Source organism: Macaca fascicularis, chromosome 16 (assembly GCF_037993035.2).
Source record: "Macaca fascicularis isolate 582-1 chromosome 16, T2T-MFA8v1.1".
In the NCBI taxonomy this organism is placed as follows: Eukaryota; Metazoa; Chordata; class Mammalia; order Primates; family Cercopithecidae; genus Macaca; species Macaca fascicularis.
This window is the reverse complement of record NC_088390.1, coordinates 2,796,111-2,817,031: the sequence shown is the minus strand read 5'-3', so window position 1 is coordinate 2,817,031 and position 20,921 is coordinate 2,796,111. Positions and strand designations below refer to the sequence as shown.

The 20,921-nt window shown below is 43.7% G+C and overlaps 1 protein-coding gene across 4 annotated transcripts in view; it reads right to left on the bottom strand.

The window, feature by feature from the left end:
• Window positions 1-2,028: 2,028 nt before the first annotated feature.
• The window catches only part of PAFAH1B1 (platelet activating factor acetylhydrolase 1b regulatory subunit 1), a 109,558-nt gene continuing 90,665 nt past the window's right edge, over window positions 2,029-20,921 (bottom strand). For all 4 annotated transcript variants that reach the window (XM_065532582.1, XM_065532581.2, XM_074018215.1 and 1 more), the window contains 6 exons: window positions 17,160-17,328; window positions 15,143-15,245; window positions 13,930-14,158; window positions 11,771-11,872; window positions 7,674-7,830; window positions 2,029-5,930 (listed from right to left, as the gene is read on the bottom strand). In XM_065532582.1, coding sequence (XP_065388654.1) covers window positions 5,857-5,930; window positions 7,674-7,830; window positions 11,771-11,872; window positions 13,930-14,158; window positions 15,143-15,245; window positions 17,160-17,328 — 834 coding nt within the window. In that variant the 3' untranslated portion in view covers window positions 2,029-5,856. The remainder of the gene's footprint in view (window positions 5,931-7,673; window positions 7,831-11,770; window positions 11,873-13,929; window positions 14,159-15,142; window positions 15,246-17,159; window positions 17,329-20,921) is intronic.

Sequence of the window (20,921 nt, the reverse complement as noted above, 5' to 3'; positions counted from 1 at the left end):
GGATGGGCCGGGCACGGTGGCTCACACATGTAATCCCAGCACTTTGGGAGGCCCAGGCGGGCAGATCACGAGGTCAGGAGTTCAAGACCAGCCCGGCCAACATAGTGAAACCCTGTCTCTACTAAAAATACAAAAATTAGCTAGGCACAGTGGCGCGTGCTGGTAATCCCAGCGACTTGGGAGGCTGAGGCAGGAGCATTGTTTGAACCCCAGAGGCAGAGGTTGCCGTGAGCCTAGATCACCCCACTGCACTCCAGCCTGGGCGACAGAGTGACACCCCGTCTCAAAAAGTAAACAAAGGATGAAAGAGGAAAGATCAGGATCCAAACCTGAGCTGTGGGGCCAAGGGACCAGTGATGTGCCCAAGTTTCTTTGGTGAGAAGCTGAATCATTTAGCTCAGTGGTTCTCAAACCTGAGCCTGCCTCAGACTCATTGGAAAGGCTTGTTAAAGTAGATTATAAATAAAGCAAGCAGGCTGCACCTTTTCGATTCAGGGGGTCTGAGGTGGGGCCTACGACCTGCGTCTCTAACGAGCTCCCAGCTGCTGCTAATGCTGCTGCACCAAGGAACACACTTTGAGGATCCCTGTCCTGGAGCTTCTGGTGTGTCAGCAGTTAAGAACTGTCTGCACACAAGTCAGGTTTCGCCAGGCTAGGCAGGGACAGACGGAGCTTCCACAGCCAGCTACCCTCCCCCTGCATCAAAGGCCATACAGAGTCATGACTCCTGAAGGAGGTTTGAGGCTGTTACATGCCAGCGAGTTACTTGCCAGGTTTTGAACAGCTAATGGCATTTCTGGATAGTGATACTAATGCTGCCCCGGAGCCCTGTCATCTGGATCTCAGCCTGGAAGAGTCTTGCAAGGAGATGGAAAAGCTGCAAAAGTGCAGTGAACTAACTTCAGGCCCATTTCTTTTTTCTTGCTTTTTTGAGCTGGAATCTTGCTCTATTGCCCAGGCTGGAGTGTAGTGGTGCATTCCCAGCTCACTGCAACCTCCACCTCCCAGATTCAAGCGATTCTCCTGCCTCAGTCTCCCAAGTAGCTGGGACTACAGATGCGCGCCACCACGCCTGGCTGATTTTTTGTATTTTTAGTAGAGACGGGGTTTCATTGTATTGCCCAGGCTGGTGTCAAACTCCTGAGCTCAGGCAGTCTGCCTGCCTCGGCCTCCCAAAGTGCTGGGATTACAGGCGTGCCACTGCGCCCAGCCCATTTCTTTTTCGCTCTGGGCCAAGCTCCTATTCTGGGGGAGGCTACTACTCCCAACAGGAGGCAGGAAAACAGCTGGGCTGTAAGAAAGGAACCAGCACATCACCAAACTGTCCTTGGTAGGTACCCCGAATACAAGATACAGCCCCGTGTGAAGTACAGAGCTGGGGTTTCTGGGACAAAGATGAACATTCTTATTTTGGTATGTTGCAACCAAAATTGAAAACAGTATTAAGGATTTACCTTCATGAATCCAAGACCACTGAGCAAGATAAGAGGTTCACTCACAGAACAAAGAGGGTAGGGCCCCATCTCTTTTTTTCCCCTCATTTTTGTGGAGAACGGGGTCTCGCTATATTGCCCAGAGGTACTGAACTCCTGGGCTCAAGCTATCCTCCCGTCTCTGCCTCCCTAAAGGCTGGGATTACAGGCGTGAGCCACCGCGCCCGGCAGGGTCCCTTATCTCTAGACTCTGACCCCAAGAGTCTAGTCTTGGGCCTGTAACCGGTCATCCTGGGTTTGACTCTGGCCACAGCAATAGCCATCGTCAGAATGGGCTGGTGGGAGGGTGGGGGAGAGCTGGCCTGTACCGCAGATGCCCGCCATGGTAAGGGCCCACGCTACGGCACTCCCTCCTCCACCTGGGGGAAAGGGGACAGCAAAGCCAGTCCGGGTGCTGCCCTCAAGCAGCTCATCAGGCCCTACCGCCCTCACACCAATTCGTGTCACTCTTTGTGACTGGTGCTACATACAGCCCCACTTTCCATCAGGATTTCACCTGTGCAAAGGAAGACCCCAAAAAAAAAAAAATCACATCTAGTTTTATAGGCATTTAATAGTTTACCAATTGGTACAATAAGATTTTTTAATATGCAGAAAACATGAATAAATTTTGTTTTACACAGTCTGAGAGCAACAAATCTTACTGTAAAACACGAGAGCAATATTATATACATTCCTTTACTGATTTGTTTTTTTAAATTGTGTCAATATCTTCAGTGAACTCTTACAATCTGGGGAACTGTTTTCTCAATCGCCACCTCTGCAATGTTCATATGAAATCAAGGCTTGCCTTCGTGTCAGTGTCAGGATCAACTTTGACTCCAGGAGTCTGTGTTTGTCTCTACCATCTTCAGAGTGAGCTTTAGGGATGCCTGAAGGATAGGCAGTACAAGCAAGCAGCTACTTCCATGATACGGTGGGAAGATAAAAAGGCCCATTCAGTCCAGCCGTGACCTGTAAATCCAGCTTGCCCTCCCCCCACCCCACTGGAAAAAAATCCAAAACCTTTTTCCACCAGTTTTTTACACGTCGCTTCTCTACCAGGAGATTCTTCTTTGTGTCAGCTAGATTAATGAACACACTGGACTTATATACAGCTGGACAAGAAAGAGTAACCAGTTTAAGTGCCTTTTCCTTCAACAATTTTAACTTCAGTTGCTTAAGGACGATCAAGCCACCAATGTCAACAAAATATCCTTTACTTTTAAATAGTTGTTCTTTAAATAAATTTAAAGAAAATCTATTTAACGAGTGATATTACTGGGAAGTTCACACAGAAACAGAAAGAGGCGAACGGGAGAGCAGGGCACTGGCAGTGGGGAGACAGGGCTTGGTAAATCTAAAGCCAAAGCTTTCCAAAGACTACAGCGAGTGCTCCCCAGCCTGGGACGACTTGCTAACACTAGTGATTCTGAGAGGAGTGCTCTGGGCACACCACTGGTCACACCACACACAGACGAACCAGGACGGTCTTAGTCTCCTAAAGCGCAAGCTGCTGTGACAACAGGCAACTAGGCTCCACGCGCTGTCTGAACAGTTTCCATGGCTTGCACTCTCCAGAGCACAGCTAAGATTTCTTGGGCACGTTAGAGATACTTGGGTGGCACTGGAATGTCTGTTTTCACACACACACACACAGTCAATAATCATCTGAGGATGCAATTCTACCAGCTTTTTATTTCTTAAATAAGTGGCCAATTTGATTGAGAAAGTGACAAAGCAGCAGTGAACCTCTAAACCAATTAATAAAAGTCCTCTACTTACAATCCAAACCAGTAACCTCATCATTGTCCTTATCCCAGGCAAGGCACAGGGTTAGACAGCAGACAGAGAAAACAGAGAACACAGTCAGAAAGGGCATCAACAGGACAGTGTCAGACAGCAGTGCAGGAAACCTTTGCAAATCTGATTCCAGGTTGTAGACGGACTGCTCTCCCCAACCCCTTCGTTATTTAACAGGGCTCGTTACATGTGGACCCAGTTGTGGGCCATCCCTGAGATTCAATGTTCGCTGCTTCTCACATGGAGGATGTCTGGTAACTCAACTCAGCAGCAGGCTGTGGCAATCTCCCAAGTAAGGATAACTTTGTTTAGAGTAATCGTTTCCTCCTCCTTCTCAACGCAAGTCGCTGTGTGCCGCAGGGGAAGACACGCTTGCTTCCTCCTGCATCGGTACCATTCTCCTTTATTGTTCAATTATCTATGAGTGATTTCTAGATGTTGTGGCTTACCCTTAAACAATTCATGCTAAAAATGAATTAAAATACAAGACATTTATACATGTACAAACAAATGTTAAGATGCACCATTTCTATGTATTTATATTTCTCAAAATAGGACAGAAAATAGCAGCAAACAAGAACAAAGATATTTCCCATAGTTTTTGTAGAAAAATCCAGTCAGAAGAGCTAAGGGAAAAAGACTTTTCAATGTAAGCAGGGTTGTGAGGCAATATTGTCCTGAAAATTCACCTACTTGTATGTATTTAAGGAATTAGCTTAATTAAGATGTAATTTTTGTCCTCAAAAATAGCCATTAGTTCTCAAAACTTTCCCTTCCAGAGACATCTCTCAGGAATCTAAAAACAAACAAGCAAACAAACAAACAAAAAGACACAAGCTAGACACAAAGTTGCTTCTAGTTAATAGACGGCCTAGTCTCTGTGTGTATCTACAGGACGTTAACTCTCACCCTTCGTCTTTTGCAGGAACCAAATTTCCATTAAATACTAAAGGGGACATTTAAAAAATCACGTAGTACACAAATGAATAAAATGCAATTCAGAATTTTCTCTCTGTTAAACTGTCACTGTTATCTCATTGTTCTGTTAACTTTTCAAATAACTTTCTTGGGAAAAAAAAAAACCCGTTGGTTAGCTAAGCAATGGAATTCTTTATTAATAACTGACAATGGAATAGTGCTCCAAAAGTCATGGGTAAAAATTCTCTTAAACCTACTTGTAACTTTGGGTCAAAATATACAATATATCTGGGCTGTGTAAAATGTCAAGCGGCTAAATTAGAGGGGGAAATAACGGAAGTGATTTTCCTTCGGCTGGAAAAAAATCCCCAGAGTCAGACCTAGTTTTCAGAAGCATTAAGATCAAAAAGGGTTTGTTCTAAAGCATGGCATTCCACAGCAAGATTTATTCTACTTGTCCGTTTTAGCACTTTTTCAAAAACCCAGGACTAAGGACGTGGAGGTTGATGTGTATGATACACACATATAGACTTATCCACTTACAGATAGGCCCATATACTTACAAACATTTACATATAAACAAAAGGTGAAAACAGTACATTTTTATGCACGCTCCATTAAACCCTGTCATTTTATAAAACCTGTAAGTGAAACACAGTTTAAATCAATTATCAGATTCATGTTGAAAAACCAACTGCTGTATTCCTCCCTCTCCTTTCAAATGGGCACACAGAACCTTCTCAGTACTTCTGTCATTATGTAATGCACATTGCACATCCCTAAAAAACACCAAAAACAAATAGTGATTTGTACCATGACACACTCAATGGGAAGATTACATTCTACTTGGAAGTCACATCACTACAGTCTAATAGTATGGAGAATACAACTAGAAGTATGTCTAGTGTGTAAAATAGAAGCTTAGAGTATGATAGGATTTTTTGACCTGTTTACAAAGCATTAAGACCGAAATGAAATAAATGAGTTGCAATTAGCTGCTGAGATTTTTCTTGAGATTTACAGTCATTTTCTTACATAAATATACCACTAGCCTTTGCTTGATAGGCTGCCAAAACAAATATATCCTACTGATTTGGCAAATGTGTCATGAGAAAAATCCAATGTGTAATCCCCATTCATTACATAGATGGTTCAGAAGATTCTGAATTGTTGCCTTATTATCTAAAATCCTTAAAGATTTATTAAGCACACTTAAGTGATGTTACATAGATACACATTTCAGAAAAAGCCCTAATAACCACCACTTTTCCCCAAATGAGGCCATCAAGTCAGGCACCAACAGATAGCAGAAAGAAAAACAGGAATTAATAATCCAACATAAAATGACACTGTCAACTATTCAGTTTAGTGCCCTAGTTCAAATGATTCAACTTCTGCCTTCTTAGGCCTGGTGTGACCAATGCCAGCCCAGGTTTTTAAACCCCTATGGTACTTCTAGACAACGTATGTAAATTTACAGTATACAATTTGGATTCACCATGCATGAATACTTTGTGTGTAACATTTAATAAGCTCAATCTACATCCAGAATAATTTACATGAAAGGACAATATTTATTTAAACAGAGCTCAATGGGGGTAACCATGGTATCATCAGAGTGCATCCAGAGGAAAAGAGGGAGGAGGGGCCGAAGGAGACGCAATCAACGGCACTCCCACACTTTTACTGTTTGATCTACGCTGCCAGTGACGACATAGGGTGCCGTCTTGTGGAAATCTGAAAGAAAAAGAAACAGTTTATTTAAAAACCACAGTAAGCCTGGGCAACAAAGTGAGACCTCCCTCTCTACAAAATACAAAATTAAAAAAAAAAATTAGCCGGGCATGGTAGTGTGTGCCTGTAGTCCCAGCTACTCGGGAGACTGAGGCAGAACTGTCTGAGCTGGGAAGTCGAGGCTGCAGCGAGCCATGACTGCACCACTGCACTCCAGCCTGGGTTACAGAGCAAGACCCTGCCTGGTCCCCAACCCTCCATCACTCTGAGCCAGATACAATTTTTAATGAGCCACAAAATAAGAAAGCCCAAATACCAGGAGTTTTCAGGTTTCTCCAATATACACATACTCCAAGAAGGTATCTAGTTTGCCAATTTAGTTAGGGAAGTTGAGACTCAATGATCAAAACCTGTATTAACATCTCTACAAACACGCCTGTTCCTGTTTGGCCCATCCCAAATGGTGCTCGAATCTTTTTTTTTTTTTTTCTTTTTTTCGAGGCAGGGTCTCACTGTGTTGCCCAGGCTGGACTGCAATGGCTATTCAAAGGTATGATCCCACTACTGATCAGCAGGGGAGTTTTGACCTGCTCTGTTCATGCCCTGGGCCAGATCACCCCTCCTTAGGCAACCTGGGAGTCTCCTGTTCCCAGGAGGTCACCATATTGATGCTGCACTTAGTGCAGACATCCGATCAGCACAGCACACTGTAACCCAGAACTCCAGGGCTCAAGCAATCCTCCAGCCTCAGCCTCCTGAGTAGCTGGGACTAAAGGCATAGCAGGGCTCAAATCTAACAATAAAGAGTCTCACCGTATCTATTTACTGAACACTAAGTTCCAGGCATAGCACAAATGCTCCATATTCGTGTCTAATCCTTGAAACAATCCTGTGGGGCAGGCATTAGCTCCACCTTACCGAGGCTTTGGTCCATTATACTTCAGTGTATTTATTAGACTTGACTGTATTCACTATCTTAAATTCCAGATGCAAGTCCAAATGACAGTGAGGATGTTTACTAAAATCAAATACAGTTTTCTGAGTTTCTAGTACCTGACAGTGTACACCTGCCAGAGGGAAACGTTGAGGAAGATTTTGTTTGAGAAACAAACTAATAGGGGAGAAAAATTACCCATCAGAGTGTTAAGTATCCTCTTCATAAACTCTGGTTTCCAAAACCAATGTTGTGCAGTGCAGAAAGTAATGTTTTTATTATAAGGCTAACGATACAAAGAGTTAAGGAAAGGAGAATTTATTTATTTATTTATTTATTTATTTTATTTTATTTATTTTTTTTTTGAGACGGAGTCTCCCGCTGTTGCCCAGGCTGGAGTGCAGTGGCGCGATCTCGGCTCACTGCAAGCTCCGCCTCCCGGGTTCCCGCCATTCTCCTGCCTCAGCCTCCTGAGTAGCTGGGACTACAGGCGCCCGCCACCTCGCCCGGCTAGTTTTTTGTATTTTTAGTAGAGACGGGGTTTCACTGTGGTCTCGATCTCCTGACCTTGTGATCCGCCCGCCTCGGCCTCCCAAAGTGCTGGGATTACAGGCTTGAGCCACCGCGCCCGGCCAGGAAAGGAGAATTTAAAACAAATGGTAGGAATCCACAAAATTTTCATCTGTCTTCTCTATTCTGCTCTGAAAGCACATGGTCATTTCTTACCTGGCAAAGTTCACATGATCATGTAAAACACTGTTACGTCTGGCACTCCAAAATCTAATGTCAGAGACGTCACGAGGCGTACATACCCAAGGAGGTAACAAAGTGTTCATGCGCATTGAGGGTCTTCATGCATCGCTTGTTCTTGTAATCCCACACGCGCAGGGTCTTGTCATCAGCACAACTCAAAATAAACTTCCCCCCAGAATGGAACAGAACTCCACGTACCCAGTTATCATGACCCACCTTAAAAACAAAAAAGTTACTTGACTTAGTGAAAGGACAAAATGTTTAAATAGCATCTATTTAATAATATGATAAAACTATACATACCAAAAACATCAAAAGACACCAAAAGACCAAAAGAAAATAAAAGTCTAGGGAATTCTAGATTAAAGGAAACTGAAAACTCGTAAGACATGACCAGCAAATATAATGTATGATCCTTGACTGGGTCCTGGATGAGGGTTAAAGAGAAGTCACGCAGGGCATTATGGAAATAACAAGAACAAATCTGAATATGTAGTCTATCAATGGTAAATTTCTTGAGTGTGATTAATTTTATTGTGGTTATTTATATACTATCCTTGTTCCTAGGTGGTTCATGCTAAAATACTTGGGGGTAAAGTGTACGATGTCTCCAAGGAACTCTCAAATGATTTCAGCAAAATATACACACATACATGAAGGAAACATGTTAACTAGGTGAAGGATATACAGGCATTCACTATATATCCATCCATCCATCCAATCATCCATCCAATCATCCATCCATCCATCCTCCAATAATCCATGTATCCATCCATGTAATCATCCATCCATCTAATCATCCATCCATGTATCCATCCATCCATCCATTCATCCATCCATCCATCCATCCAACCATCCATCCAATCATCCATCCATCTAATCATCCATCCATCCATCCATCCATCCCTCCATGCATGCATGCGTCCATCCATCCATCTAATCATCCATCCATCCATGCATCCATCCATCTATCCAATCATTCATCCATCCATCCATCCATCCATCTAATCATCCATCCATCCATGCATGCATGCGTCCATCCATCCATCCATCTAATCATCCATCCATCCATGTATCCATCCATCCATGCATCCAATCATCCATCCATCCATCCATCCATCCGTATTTCCCGTCGCAGCAGTTCCGTTCTTGCAATTTATCTTTAAGCACATGCCCAGAGATTCAGTTAACAAAGATGTTTGCAAAGCACTGTCTGTAGATCAATGTACAAGAAGAGCATCTAACAACACGAGCAAGGATCACATACTTTCTAAATTAAAGGTTTGCTACAAAGCTACATTAAGGAGTATACCATTTTTATAAAAAACAGCACATTCATCTACACATTAATTTAAGAAAAAGGCTTAGAACTGCACAGTTGAACATGGTAGCTACTGTCCATGTACGCCTTTTTTTTTTTTTTTTTGAGACGGAGTCTCACTCTGTCGCCCAGGCTGGAGTGCAGTGGCCGGATCTCAGCTCACTGCAAGCTCCGCCTCCCAGGTTCACGCCATTCTCCTGCCTCAGCCTCCCGAGTAGCTGGGATTACAGGCGCCTGCTACCTCGCCCGGCTAGTTTTTTGTATTTTTTAGTAGAGACGGGGTTTCACCGGGTTAGCCAGGATGGTCTCAATCTCCTGACCTCGTGATCCGCCCATCTCGGCCTCCCAAAGTACTGGGATTACAGGTTTGAGCCACCGCGCCCGGCCCATGTATGCCTACTTTAATATATAATAGTTAAGATTACATACAACCAACAATTCAGTTCTTCAGTCTCACTAGCCACATTTCAAGAGTATAACAGCTGCACGTGGCTAGCAGTTACCATGCTGGATAGTGCGGTTATAGCACAGCATTGCAAAGTTTTGTTTTGTTTTAAAAAGAGACAGCAACTCTCTCTGTTGCCCCGGCTGGAGTATAGTGGCATGATCACAGCTCACTAAAGCCTCAAATTCCTGGGTTCAAGTAATCCTCCTGCTTTAGCCTCCCAAGTAGCTAGGACTATAGGCATGCACCATCATGCATAACTAATTTTAAAATTTTTATTTTGGTACAGACAGGGCCTCATTACGGTGCCCAAGCTAGTCTTCAAACTCCTGGGCTCCTCCTGCCTTTGCCTCCCAAAGTCCTGGGATTATAGGCGTGAGCCACTGTGTCTGGCCAAGAGTATGTTTTTCTTTCTTTTTTAAGAGAGTCTTGCTTTATTGCCCAGGCTGGTATGCCATGGTGCGATCTCGGCTCACCGCAACCTCCATCTCCCAGGTGCAAACAATTCTCATGCCTCAGCCTCCCGAGTAGCTGGGATTACAGACATGCACCACCATGCCCGGCTTTTTTTCTTCTTTTTTTGAGACAGAATTTTGCTCTTATTGCCCAGGCTGGAGTACAATGGCCTGATCTTGGCTCACCGCAACCTCCGCCTCCTAGGTTAAAGTGATTCGCCTTCCTCAGCCTTCCCGAGTAGCTGGGATTGAAGGCATGCGCCACCAAGCCCGGCTAATTTTGTATTTTTAGGAGAGACGGGGTTCCTCCATGTTGGTCAGGCTGGTCTTGAACTCCTGACCTCAGGTGATCCGCCCATCTCGGCCTCCCAAAGTGCTGGAATTACAGGCATGAGCCACCGCACCCAGCTACGCCCGACTAATTTTTGTAATTTTAGTAGAGACGGGGTTTCACAACGTTGGCCAGGCTGGCCCTGAACTCCTGACCTCAGGTGATCCACCTGCCTCAGCCTCCAAAAGTGCTGGGATTGCAGGCATAAGCCACTGCACCTGGCCAGATTTATTTTATTTTATTTTATTTTTTTTTTTTTTTTGAGACGGAGTCTCGCTATGTCTCCCAGGCTGGAGTGCAGTGGCGTGATCTCGGCTCACTGCAAGCTCCGCCTCCCGGGCTCACGCCATTCTCCTGCCTCAGCCTCCCAAGTAGCTGGGACTACAGGCGCCCGCCACCACGCCCGGCTAGTTTTTTGTATTTTTAGTAGAGGCGGGGTTTCACCATGTTAGCCAGGATAGTCTCGATCTCCTGACCTCGTGATCCACCCGCCTCGGCCTCCCAAAGTGCTGGGATTACAGGCTTGAGCCACCGCGCCCGGCTGCTTTATTTTAATTATATATCATCTTTTCTTAACAGCAACATGGTACAGCTGAACTCAGCTCAGAATACTACTAGAAAGTTTCATTTTCTAATCAATTCTTGAAGATGCTTCTACATGTGTCTGTCATATCCTACAGAGAGACAATCACTTCAAGGTATGGTTAGCACCTAAAAAATCTCTAAACAAACGTGGATGCCAAATTATAAAAACTACTACTAAATGAACATCCATAGATCTCTTTGGAACTCCTTTAGGCACACAGCAGTGTCAACAATCCCTTACTAGTACTGACATATTTTTCTATGGAAATATGCTCCTAAGTAAGCCAAATAAACTAGATTATGTGAGCAAGGATATATAACAGTTAAAAGGATTCAAATAAAGTGAAACAGACAAACAAACATCTTCAACAGTGAACAGGTCTCTAAGAATGCTGCTGCTTCTCCATAAGAGATATAACACAATTTTTTAGCATCTCTCCCTCAGGCCGGGCGCGGTGGCTCAAGCCTGTAATCCCAGCACTTTGGGAGGCCGAGACGGGCGGATCACGAGGTCAGGAGATCGAGACCATCCTGGCTAACACGGTGAAACCCCGTCTCTACTAAAATACAAAAAAAACTAGCCGGGCGAGGTGGCGGGCGCCTGTAGTCCCAGCTACTCGGGAGGCTGAGCCAGGAGAATGGCGTGAACCCGGGAGGCGGAGCTTGCAGTGAGCTGTGATCCGGCCACTGCACTCCAGCCTGGGCGACAGAGCCAGACTCCGTCTCAAAAAAAAAAAAAAAAAAGAATGCTGCTGCTTCTCCATAAGAGATATAACACAATTTTTTAGCATCTCTCCCTCAAACACCGACTAGCTCTACAGATTCTTTATAGAACCTGCATTCTAGAGAAATAACTTTCACATCACTGTAATGACAAAAGCTAAAGGAAAACTACATTTATAAAGAAGTTATTTTAAAACCCAGTATAATTCAGATTTAATAAGATATCACAAAGCATTAATCCAAAAAGGTATAAACAGTGAAGATACAAAAGAAACGGTAGGATTATGCAAACTTACAAGGGTCATAAGGCACATGCCAGTACTGACATCCCACATCTTAATAGTCTTGTCTCTGGATCCAGACAGCAAGAATGGCCCAGGTTTACCACTTTTTTTAGTCTACAGAAAACATAATAAAAATTAAGTTGCCTACACAAGAAGTTAGGTACAGACTTTAAATGGTTTCTACCTAATAATGATCTATATTTCCAATTTTGTTGCATTTTGGTTGTTTGTTTTGAGACAGAGTCTGGCTCTATTGCCCAGGTTGGAGTACAGTGGCGCGATCTCGGCTTACTGCAACCTCCGCCTCCCGGGTTCAAGCGAGTCTCCTGCCTCAGCCTCCTGAGTAGGTGTGATTACAGGTGTGCACCACCACACCAGGCTAATTTTTGTATTTTTCGCAGAGATGGGGTTTTGCCATGTTGGGCAGGCTGGTCTCGAACTCCTAACCTCAGGTGATCGGACCACCTCGGCCTCCCAAAGTGCTGGAATTACAGGCTTTTGAACCACTGCACCCACCCAATTTGTTTTTATCTGTTGAAATACACAAGTCTTTAACACTATACCTAGGCTATACAGGAAGGACCCAGATAATATAAGAACAGAAAATCTCTGTTTAGGCTAGGACTCAGTTTTCATAAAACCAACAGATAATACATTTACTTTTCAACATTTCTGTAATCACTATTTAATTTAGCTTTTACAAATCCAACCAGAATCAAATTTATTTATTTATTTATTTGATCTGCATTAGGGAATATTCATTTATTTCAAGACAGGGTCTCATTCTGTCACCCAGGCTGGAGTGCAGTGGAACAATCACAGTTCACTGCAGCTCTGAACTCCTGGGATCAAGCAGTCTTCCTGCCTCAGTCTCCTGAGTGGCTGGGACTACAGGAGTGCACCACCACACCTGGCTGAGTTATTAAAAATTTTTTCCTCATTAGTATAGTGGTGAGTTTAAAAAAAAAAAAACAAAAAAAAAGCTTTCTGTAGAGTCAGGGGTCTTGCTATGTTGCTCAAACTCCTGGGCTCAAGTGATCCTCCTTCCCTGACTTCCCAAAGTGCTGGGATTACAGGCGTGAGTCATCATACCTCTGGCGGTGTGATGCACCAGAATCAAATTTATGACACACAGCATGTAACCACCACCAAAGGGCAGTAAACAGAATCTGAAAATGCAATGGGCCAACCAAAATAAAGAGAACTCACAAGAGAAGATTCATTTAAGAGGGAACTGCCTCTTTATTGAAATGTAGTTTTAAAAATACACGATAGGAATGCCTCTATCAAAATCAGTGTGGGGCTGGGCGCAGTGGTTCACATCTGTAACCCCAGAACTTTAGGAAGTTGAGGCAGGCAGATCACTTGAGGTCAGGAGTTTGAGACTAGCCTGGCCAACATGGCAAAACCTTGTTTCTACTAAAAATATAAAAAATTAGCTGGCAGGGTGGCACATGCATCCGTGGTCCCAGGTACTTAGGAGGCTGAGGCAGGAGAATCGCTTGAACCCGGGAGAAAGAGGTGGCAGTGAGCCGAGATCACGCTACTATACTCCAGCCTGCGCAACAGAGTGAGACTGTCTCAAAAACAAACAAAACTTTTAGACCATTCATTTTCATTCATTTATTAGAAACAGGGATCTTGCTCTGTTGCCCCAGGCTGAACTTTAACTTCTGGACATAAGTGATCCTCTTGCCTCAGCCTCCTGAGTAGCTGAGACTATAGCCATGTGCCGCTGTACCTTGTAGGTAATTTATTTTTAACATGTTAATCAGAAAGACCAAAATCATAAAGAGCACAAAGAATCACAAAGAAATGTGTTAAAGCTCCAGACTCAGCTAGTACTTTTAAATGATCAAGAACATCAGAGGCCACCATATGAAATAGTCTTCATTTAAAGAAACATTTATACCATCACATCTGGGATTAATTTTAAAAAATAAATACTGAACTGCATTTTACCATAAATTTATAAATAAAATTATTATGTTCATTAATGAAGGCTATTTTTCTGACAGACACTGTGAAGAGTAGAGAATTTCAAGATTCAGAATTCTGGGATGCAGATTTTTAAATGCATTAACAGCCATGAAACTGGGAATCAGCAAAGTTATCTAAGGATTTAAGATATCAGCAATAAAACCGTGAAGACAAGTTTATATATACAGTACCTCAGATCCTGTTGCTTCAGAGATGGAGGAATATGAGCTTTCTGGAGCCCAGGAAATGCATTCTACCACATGCTCATGCTCTCGGAGCTCAGCCTTGCATTCCTTTGTTGCTACGACCCACACACGCACAGTCTGGTCATTGGAACAGCTGGCTATCAGAGTGCCATCTTGATTTGGTCGTACCATACGTACCCATTCTCTGTGTCCTGTGAATGTCTTCACACAGTAGCTGTCAATATAAATAATAACTTACATTGTGAATGGCAATCATCGGGACACTTTCCAGAAGTGATATAAAAATAGCTATGTACTGGGATGAAGAGAATGGTACCAAGTCAGAAATGCAAGTCGACAGCATAAATGTACAATCCTGGCTAATTAAAGTGGGAACAACAAGCTAACAGGCGCATCATTAAGGAGCTAACAAAATCAACATCTAGAAGATAAAATATATATAAGAAATAAAATATTTCAAAACTAAACGCGTACTTAAAAATATTTCTAGCCATATTGGAAAAAAGCTATGCTCTACTAATGTGAGTAAAACTAGTAAGTTTGTGTGACAAAAATCAAGTGTAATTTTACGCACAACCAAATTCAGTCTAACAGAGGTATACCAGCACAAACATTATTTACATTTTCATTAAAACCCACAGAGAGATGACCTAAAAGAAGACCACAGAGGAAAGAAGCCATCACACAGAAAAGCCTCTCAAGGACATGGAGTCTCTTCTTACCATGTCTCTGTGCTCCTTTTTGGAAGACAGGTACAGACCAAGCTGAGTTTTAAAGTGTATTTAATATGACTGTCATAATGATCATTCTGGGTTAAAGCTGAAATGACTGAAACACCAGAACACAGTTTTGTTTTGTTTTTTATAAATATGTCTTTAAGCTGATGCCTTTTTTTTTTTTTTGGAGACAGTCTCACTCTTGTTGCCCAGGCTGGAGGGCACTGGTACGATCTTGGCTCACTGCAACCTCCGCCTCCCGGGTTCAAGTAATTCTCCTGCCTCAGCCTCCCAAGTAGCTGGGATTACAGGTGTGCCCCACCAAGCCTGGCTAATTTTTGTATTTTTAGTGGAGACGGGGTTTCACCATTTGGTCAGGCTGGTCTTCAACTCCGGACCAGGTGATCTGCCTGCCTTAGCCTCCTAAAGCACTGGCATCACAGGTGTGAGCCACTGATGCCTTTTCAACCAAGCTTACTTACCCAGTTTGCACTTCCCACATTTTTATGGTTTTATCCCTTGAAGCGGACACTAGATGATCTCCATTGGGCATGATGGCTACTGAGGAGACATTGTGGTCGTGGCCTGAAACACACAGCACGGCGGTGCGTTATGGCACATTAGGAAGCAGCACCCCCAAGAGCAGTGAGACATCAATTCACCATGGGGTCTCCCCACGTCAAAGCAAGTTCTAAATACACTGGATTTTATACAAATTTGATAAGAAACCTGGATTTACACGATAAAGTTAAAAAAATCAGTAAAAACAATCCACAAGGAAACAGTCAACTCCATTTAGGATTAAATTTCAACCTGTACAAATGGTTTAAAAACGTAAGGTATCAGGATTATCAACATTTGAAATATATTCATATACTTACCTCAGTGAGTCTGTTTACATATAAACGCTAGGAAAAACAATTTCTTTCTTTTTTTTTTGGTGAGGCAAGGACTTGCTCTGTCACCCAGGTTAAAGTGCAGTGGCGCAATCACGGCTCATGTAGCCTTAAACTCCTGGGCCCATGAGCTCTTCCCACCTCAGCTGTCAAGTAGCTGGAACTACACAGGTGTGGCACCACCACACCCACAACATTTTAATTTTTTGTAGAGACAAGATCTCCGTATTTTGCCCACACTGGTCTTGAACTCCTGTCCTCAAGCAATCCCTCCTGCCTTGGCCTCTAAAAGTGCTGAGATTATAGGTGTGAGCCACTGTGCCTAGCCTGTAGACTGATACTCTAAAATATAAAAAAGATAAAACGAATGGGTAAGAAAAATGGGGAACTGGTTCTCTGTTTAAAATGGTGGGCCAGGCGTAGTGGTTCACGCCTGTAATCCCAGCACTTTTGGGAGGCCAAGGCGGGCGGATCACCCGAGGTCAGGAGTTCAAGACCAGCCTGGCCAATACGGTTAAACCCTGTCTCTACTAAAAATACAAAAATTAGCTGGGCGTGGTGGTGCTCACCTGTACTGCCAGCTACTTGGGAGGCTGAGGTGGGAGAATTACTTGAACCTGGGAGGTAGAGGTTGCAGTGGGCCAACATTGCGCCACTGCACTCCAGCTTGGGTGACAAAGCAAGAGGCCATCTCAAAAAAAGAAAAAAAGTGTTCATGTGTGGAATTCCTGTAATTATAAACTTCCCCAATGCATTTAATTGGGCGCGGGGGGGCGAGGAGAACACAATCTTCAAATTATGCCCTTTAGGTAAACACACAGTTTACTCATGTGTTAACATCATGGATAATCTGTATGCACTCCTTGTACAAAATCCCAACATTCAAATGTCATCATGTGTAAAGAAACAACAAAAATCCCTACGTAATGAGCATCTCCTACGTGGCAGGTACTACACCAAGATGATTTATCTTATGACTTCATTTTATCCTCATGACAACTGTATGACTCTGGTATTATTACCTCTGTTTTGCTGATGAAAGAGGTTTAAATTTTCTAATGCCATAAGTAGACAAGTAGGAATCTGAACCCAGGTATCTGTCTCTAAAGCAAATATACTCTCGTTCCACAAACATACTGCCTCAGAAAACAGTTCCCACAACAAGACCCAGGAAACAACTTAACAATGAATGAGGGCACGGGATATGTACCCTTATTCCATTTAAGTGAGCAAGATAAACTGGGCTCCAGTTTTCACTATACCTACTCTCTCTGGTCTTCAGTTTCCCAACTACGAGAAATTAATAAAACACAAACAAAACCATTTTTAACTCAAATACAGATAAACGACCTGGCAGTTTTTCTTACCAAAAAATACTCATACAAATATTTTATATAAAGTACTAAGAGATACTTAAAACCTCGTAACAGAAACGACTCTCAACTACTGTGACTTATCCCTGGACTATCTACATCGTACGCTCTTCCACCAATACAGACAATTAAGAGGTGCATAAAGGAACCCCGTACACTATTAGAAACAATATTCTTTCTGAAGTACCATGATAGAAATTACTATTAAAGTACTATCCTCTACCCCTTACCATGCATGGTTCTGATGCATTCAAAGCCCTGAAAATCCCATAGTTTAATGGTCATATCTGCAGAACAGGAAGTCAGAAGCTTGCCGCTGTGATCGAATGAAATGTCCTGTACAGAGTCTGTATGTCCTTTAAGAGTTCGTTCAAAATCTCCAGTCTCATAATCCCACACCTGTCAAGTGAACAGAAAACTGTTTAACACCAACTCCATCACTCCTTTCTTGTTTCATATTTGCACTCAGCAGGCCAGTCTGGCACCTTATTGAGCAATTAACCAAACAAGTAACAAAAGATAACTAACTTAGAAATACTGTATCTCATGTACAAATTGGTCTTTTTTCTACAGGGAAAACGAACGTTGCAATTATTAAAATCTATCTCTAGTACCACATTTGCAAGGTTTCTATCACATAACCAACTGTAATAGTGATAAAGTATAATAAAGTCACAAAACACAGTCCGTTTCCTGTCTCAGAGCAGGAAAGACATGTAAATAAGGAAACTTTAGGGGAAGAAATATGAGAAAAGAAAGAGATGGAAAGGAAAGGGAAAGAAAAGAAAAGGGGAAGGGGAAGGGAAGGACCTTAAGGGGGCTATAGCAGGTATTTGTATGTAGAGTATTTGAGGAATAATGGATCAATACTCAATCCTACTAGACCAGCAAAACTCAGACATCTGAAGAGCCAAGGAAAGTTTCAGAAGATGTAAACTGTTCACGAATAGCAAATGAACAAAAGCATATGTCATTTTGAGTTAAAAAGTGAAATATGGCCGGGCGTGGTGGCTCATGCCTGTAATCCCAGCACTTTGGGAGGCCGAGGCGGTCGGATCACAAGGTCAGGAGATCGAGAACATCCTGGCTAACACGGTGAAACACCGTCTCCACTTAAAAATACAAAAAATTAGACGGGCATGGTGGCGGGCACCTGTAGTCCCAGCTACTCGGGAGGCTGAGGCAGAATGGCCGTGAACCTGGGAGGCAGAGGTTGCAGTGAGCTGAGATCCACTATAGCCTGGGCGACAGAGCAAGACTCCACCTCAAAAAACTATATATATATATTTTTATATATAAAAATATATATAAAATTTTGGCCAAGTGCAGTGGCTCATACCTGTAATCCCAGCACTTTGGGAGGCTGAGGTGGGCGGGTCACCTGAGGTCAGGAGTTGGAGACGATCCTGGCCAACATAGTAAAACCCTGGTCTCCACTAAAAATACAAAACTTAGCTGGGTGTGGTGGTGCGTGACTGTGGTCCCAGCTAATCAGGATGGAAGGCTAAGGTGGGAGAATCACTTGAGCCCGGGCGGCAGAGGATGCAGTGAGCTGAGATTGTATCACAGCACTCCAGCCTGGGCGACAGAGCCAGACTGTTTCAAAAAAAAAAAAAGAACAGTCACATTTTAAAAAGATAATTTTGGAGTGCAGTGGTGTGATCAGAGATCACTGTAGCCTCATACTCCTGGGCTGAAGAGATCTTCCTGTCTTAGTCTGTCGAGTAGCTGGGACTACACAGGTGTGCACCACCATGCCTGGCTAACTTTTTGATGTTTTGTAGAGATGGGGTCTCAGTATGTTGCCCAGGCTTATCTCAAACTCCTCCATTTTTTTTTTTTTTTTGAGATGGAGTCTCACTCTGTTGCCTAAGCTGGAGCGCAGTGGCGCAATCTCAGCTCACTGCAACCTCTACCTCCCGGGTTCAAGCAGTTCTCCTGCCTCAGCCTCCTGAGTAGCTGGGACTACAGGCATGCGCCACCACACCTGGCTAATGTTTGTATTTTCAGTACAGATGGGGTTTCACCATGTTGGCCAGGATGGTCTTGATCTCCTGACCTCATGATCCACCCGCCTGGGCCTCCCAAAGTGCTGGGATTTCAGGTGTAAGCCACTGCACCTGGCCCTATGTTCTTTCTTCTCTTTCTCTTATTTTAATTGACAGGGTCTCCCTCTGTGGCCCGTGGTGAAGTGGAGTGGTGTGATCACAACTCACAGCAACCTCGAATTCTGGGCTTCAGTGTTGTTCCCACCTCAGCCTCCACAGGAAGTAGGACTACAGGTGCACACCACCACACCCAGGTAATTATTTCTTTCTTGTAGAGACGCAGCCTCGCTATGTCGCCCAGGTGGGTCTAGAGCTCCTGGCCTCAAATCGATCCTCCTGTCTTCGCCTTCTGAGTCACTAGGATTACAGGTGTGAGCCACTGTGCTCATCCCTCCTCCTGCTTCTTATCACAAATATTTTCCTGTGCCACTAAACACTCAGAAAGTATTACTTTTAAAAGAATTCTCGGTTGGGCATGGTGGCTCATGCCTGTAATTCCAGCACTTTGGAAAGCCGAGACGGGTGGATCACCTGAGGTCAGGAGGTCAAGACCATCCTGGCCAACATGGTAAAACCTCATCTCTACTAAAAATACAAAAAATTAGCTGGGCTTCGTGGTGGGCACCTGTAATCTCAGCTACTCGGGAGGCTGAGGCAGGAGAATTGCTTGAACCCGGGAAGCAGAAAATGCAGTGAGCCGAGATCATGCCAATGCATTCCGGCCTGGGCAACAGGAGTAAAACTCCGTCTCAAAAAAAAAAAAAAAAAAAAAAAAATTGCGGGCTAAACCACCATTATAGAAAACATTATGGTGAACATTTCTGAATATAAAAAAATTCTGTCCTCATTTTATAATACTTAGGTCAGACAGCAATGGGGAAAAAGAATTAGTGGGTCAAAAAGTATAAACTTTTAAAGCCTTCATATACTCTGTTAAACTGATATCCCATAAGACTGTATCAAATGTAATGAGAATGACTACTTTATCAAACTCATCACTGGGGATTCTTATTTAATAGGTAAAATATCTTGACAATTTCACACACACACACGGTAATTTTTTTTTTTTTTTTTTTTTTTGAGACAGAGTCTCGCTCTGTCACCCAGGCTGGAGTGCACTGGCGTGATCTCGGCTCACTGCAAGTTCCGCCTCCCGAGTAGCTGGGATTACAGGTGCCTGCCATCACACCCGGCTAATTTTTCGTATTTTTTAGTAGAGACAGGGTTTCACCATGTTAGCCAGGATGGTTTGATCTCCTGACCTTGTGATCCACGTGCCTTGGCCTCCCAAAGTGCTGGGATTATAGGCGTGAGCCACCGGACCTGGCGCAATTTTTTTAAGACAGGGTCTCACTCTGTTACCCACACTGGAGTACAGTGGCTCAATCATAGCTCACTGCAGCTTCCAACTCCCAGGCTCATGTGATCCTCCCACCTCAGCCTTCCGAGTAGCTGGGACTACAGGCATAGGCCATCACACCTGGCTAATTTTTTAAGTACAGACGAGGTCTTGCTATGTTGCCCAGGCTGGTCTCTAACTTCTGAGCTTTAACAGTCCTCCCACCTTGGCCTCCCAAAGTCCTAGGATTATAGGCATGAGCTACCACACCCGGCCCGTAATTTCAGTGTTTATTTCTTCTGCTGTTAGTAGTAAGGCCAAACTGTTGTTATTATTTGGTTAGTTGTTACTACCTTTTATTTTTTTGAGACAGTCTTGCTCTGTTGCCCTCGCTGGAGTGCAGTGGAGTGATCTCGGCTCACTGCAACCTCCGCCTCCTGGGTTCAAGCCAATTTCCTGCCTCAGCCTTCCAAGTAGCTGGGACTACAGGTGCACGCTGCCATGCCCAGCTATTTTTTTTTTTGCATTTTAGTAGAGATGGGTTTCACCGTGTTGCCCAGGCTGGTCTTGAACTCCTGAGCTCAGGCAATCTGCCCGCCTCGGCC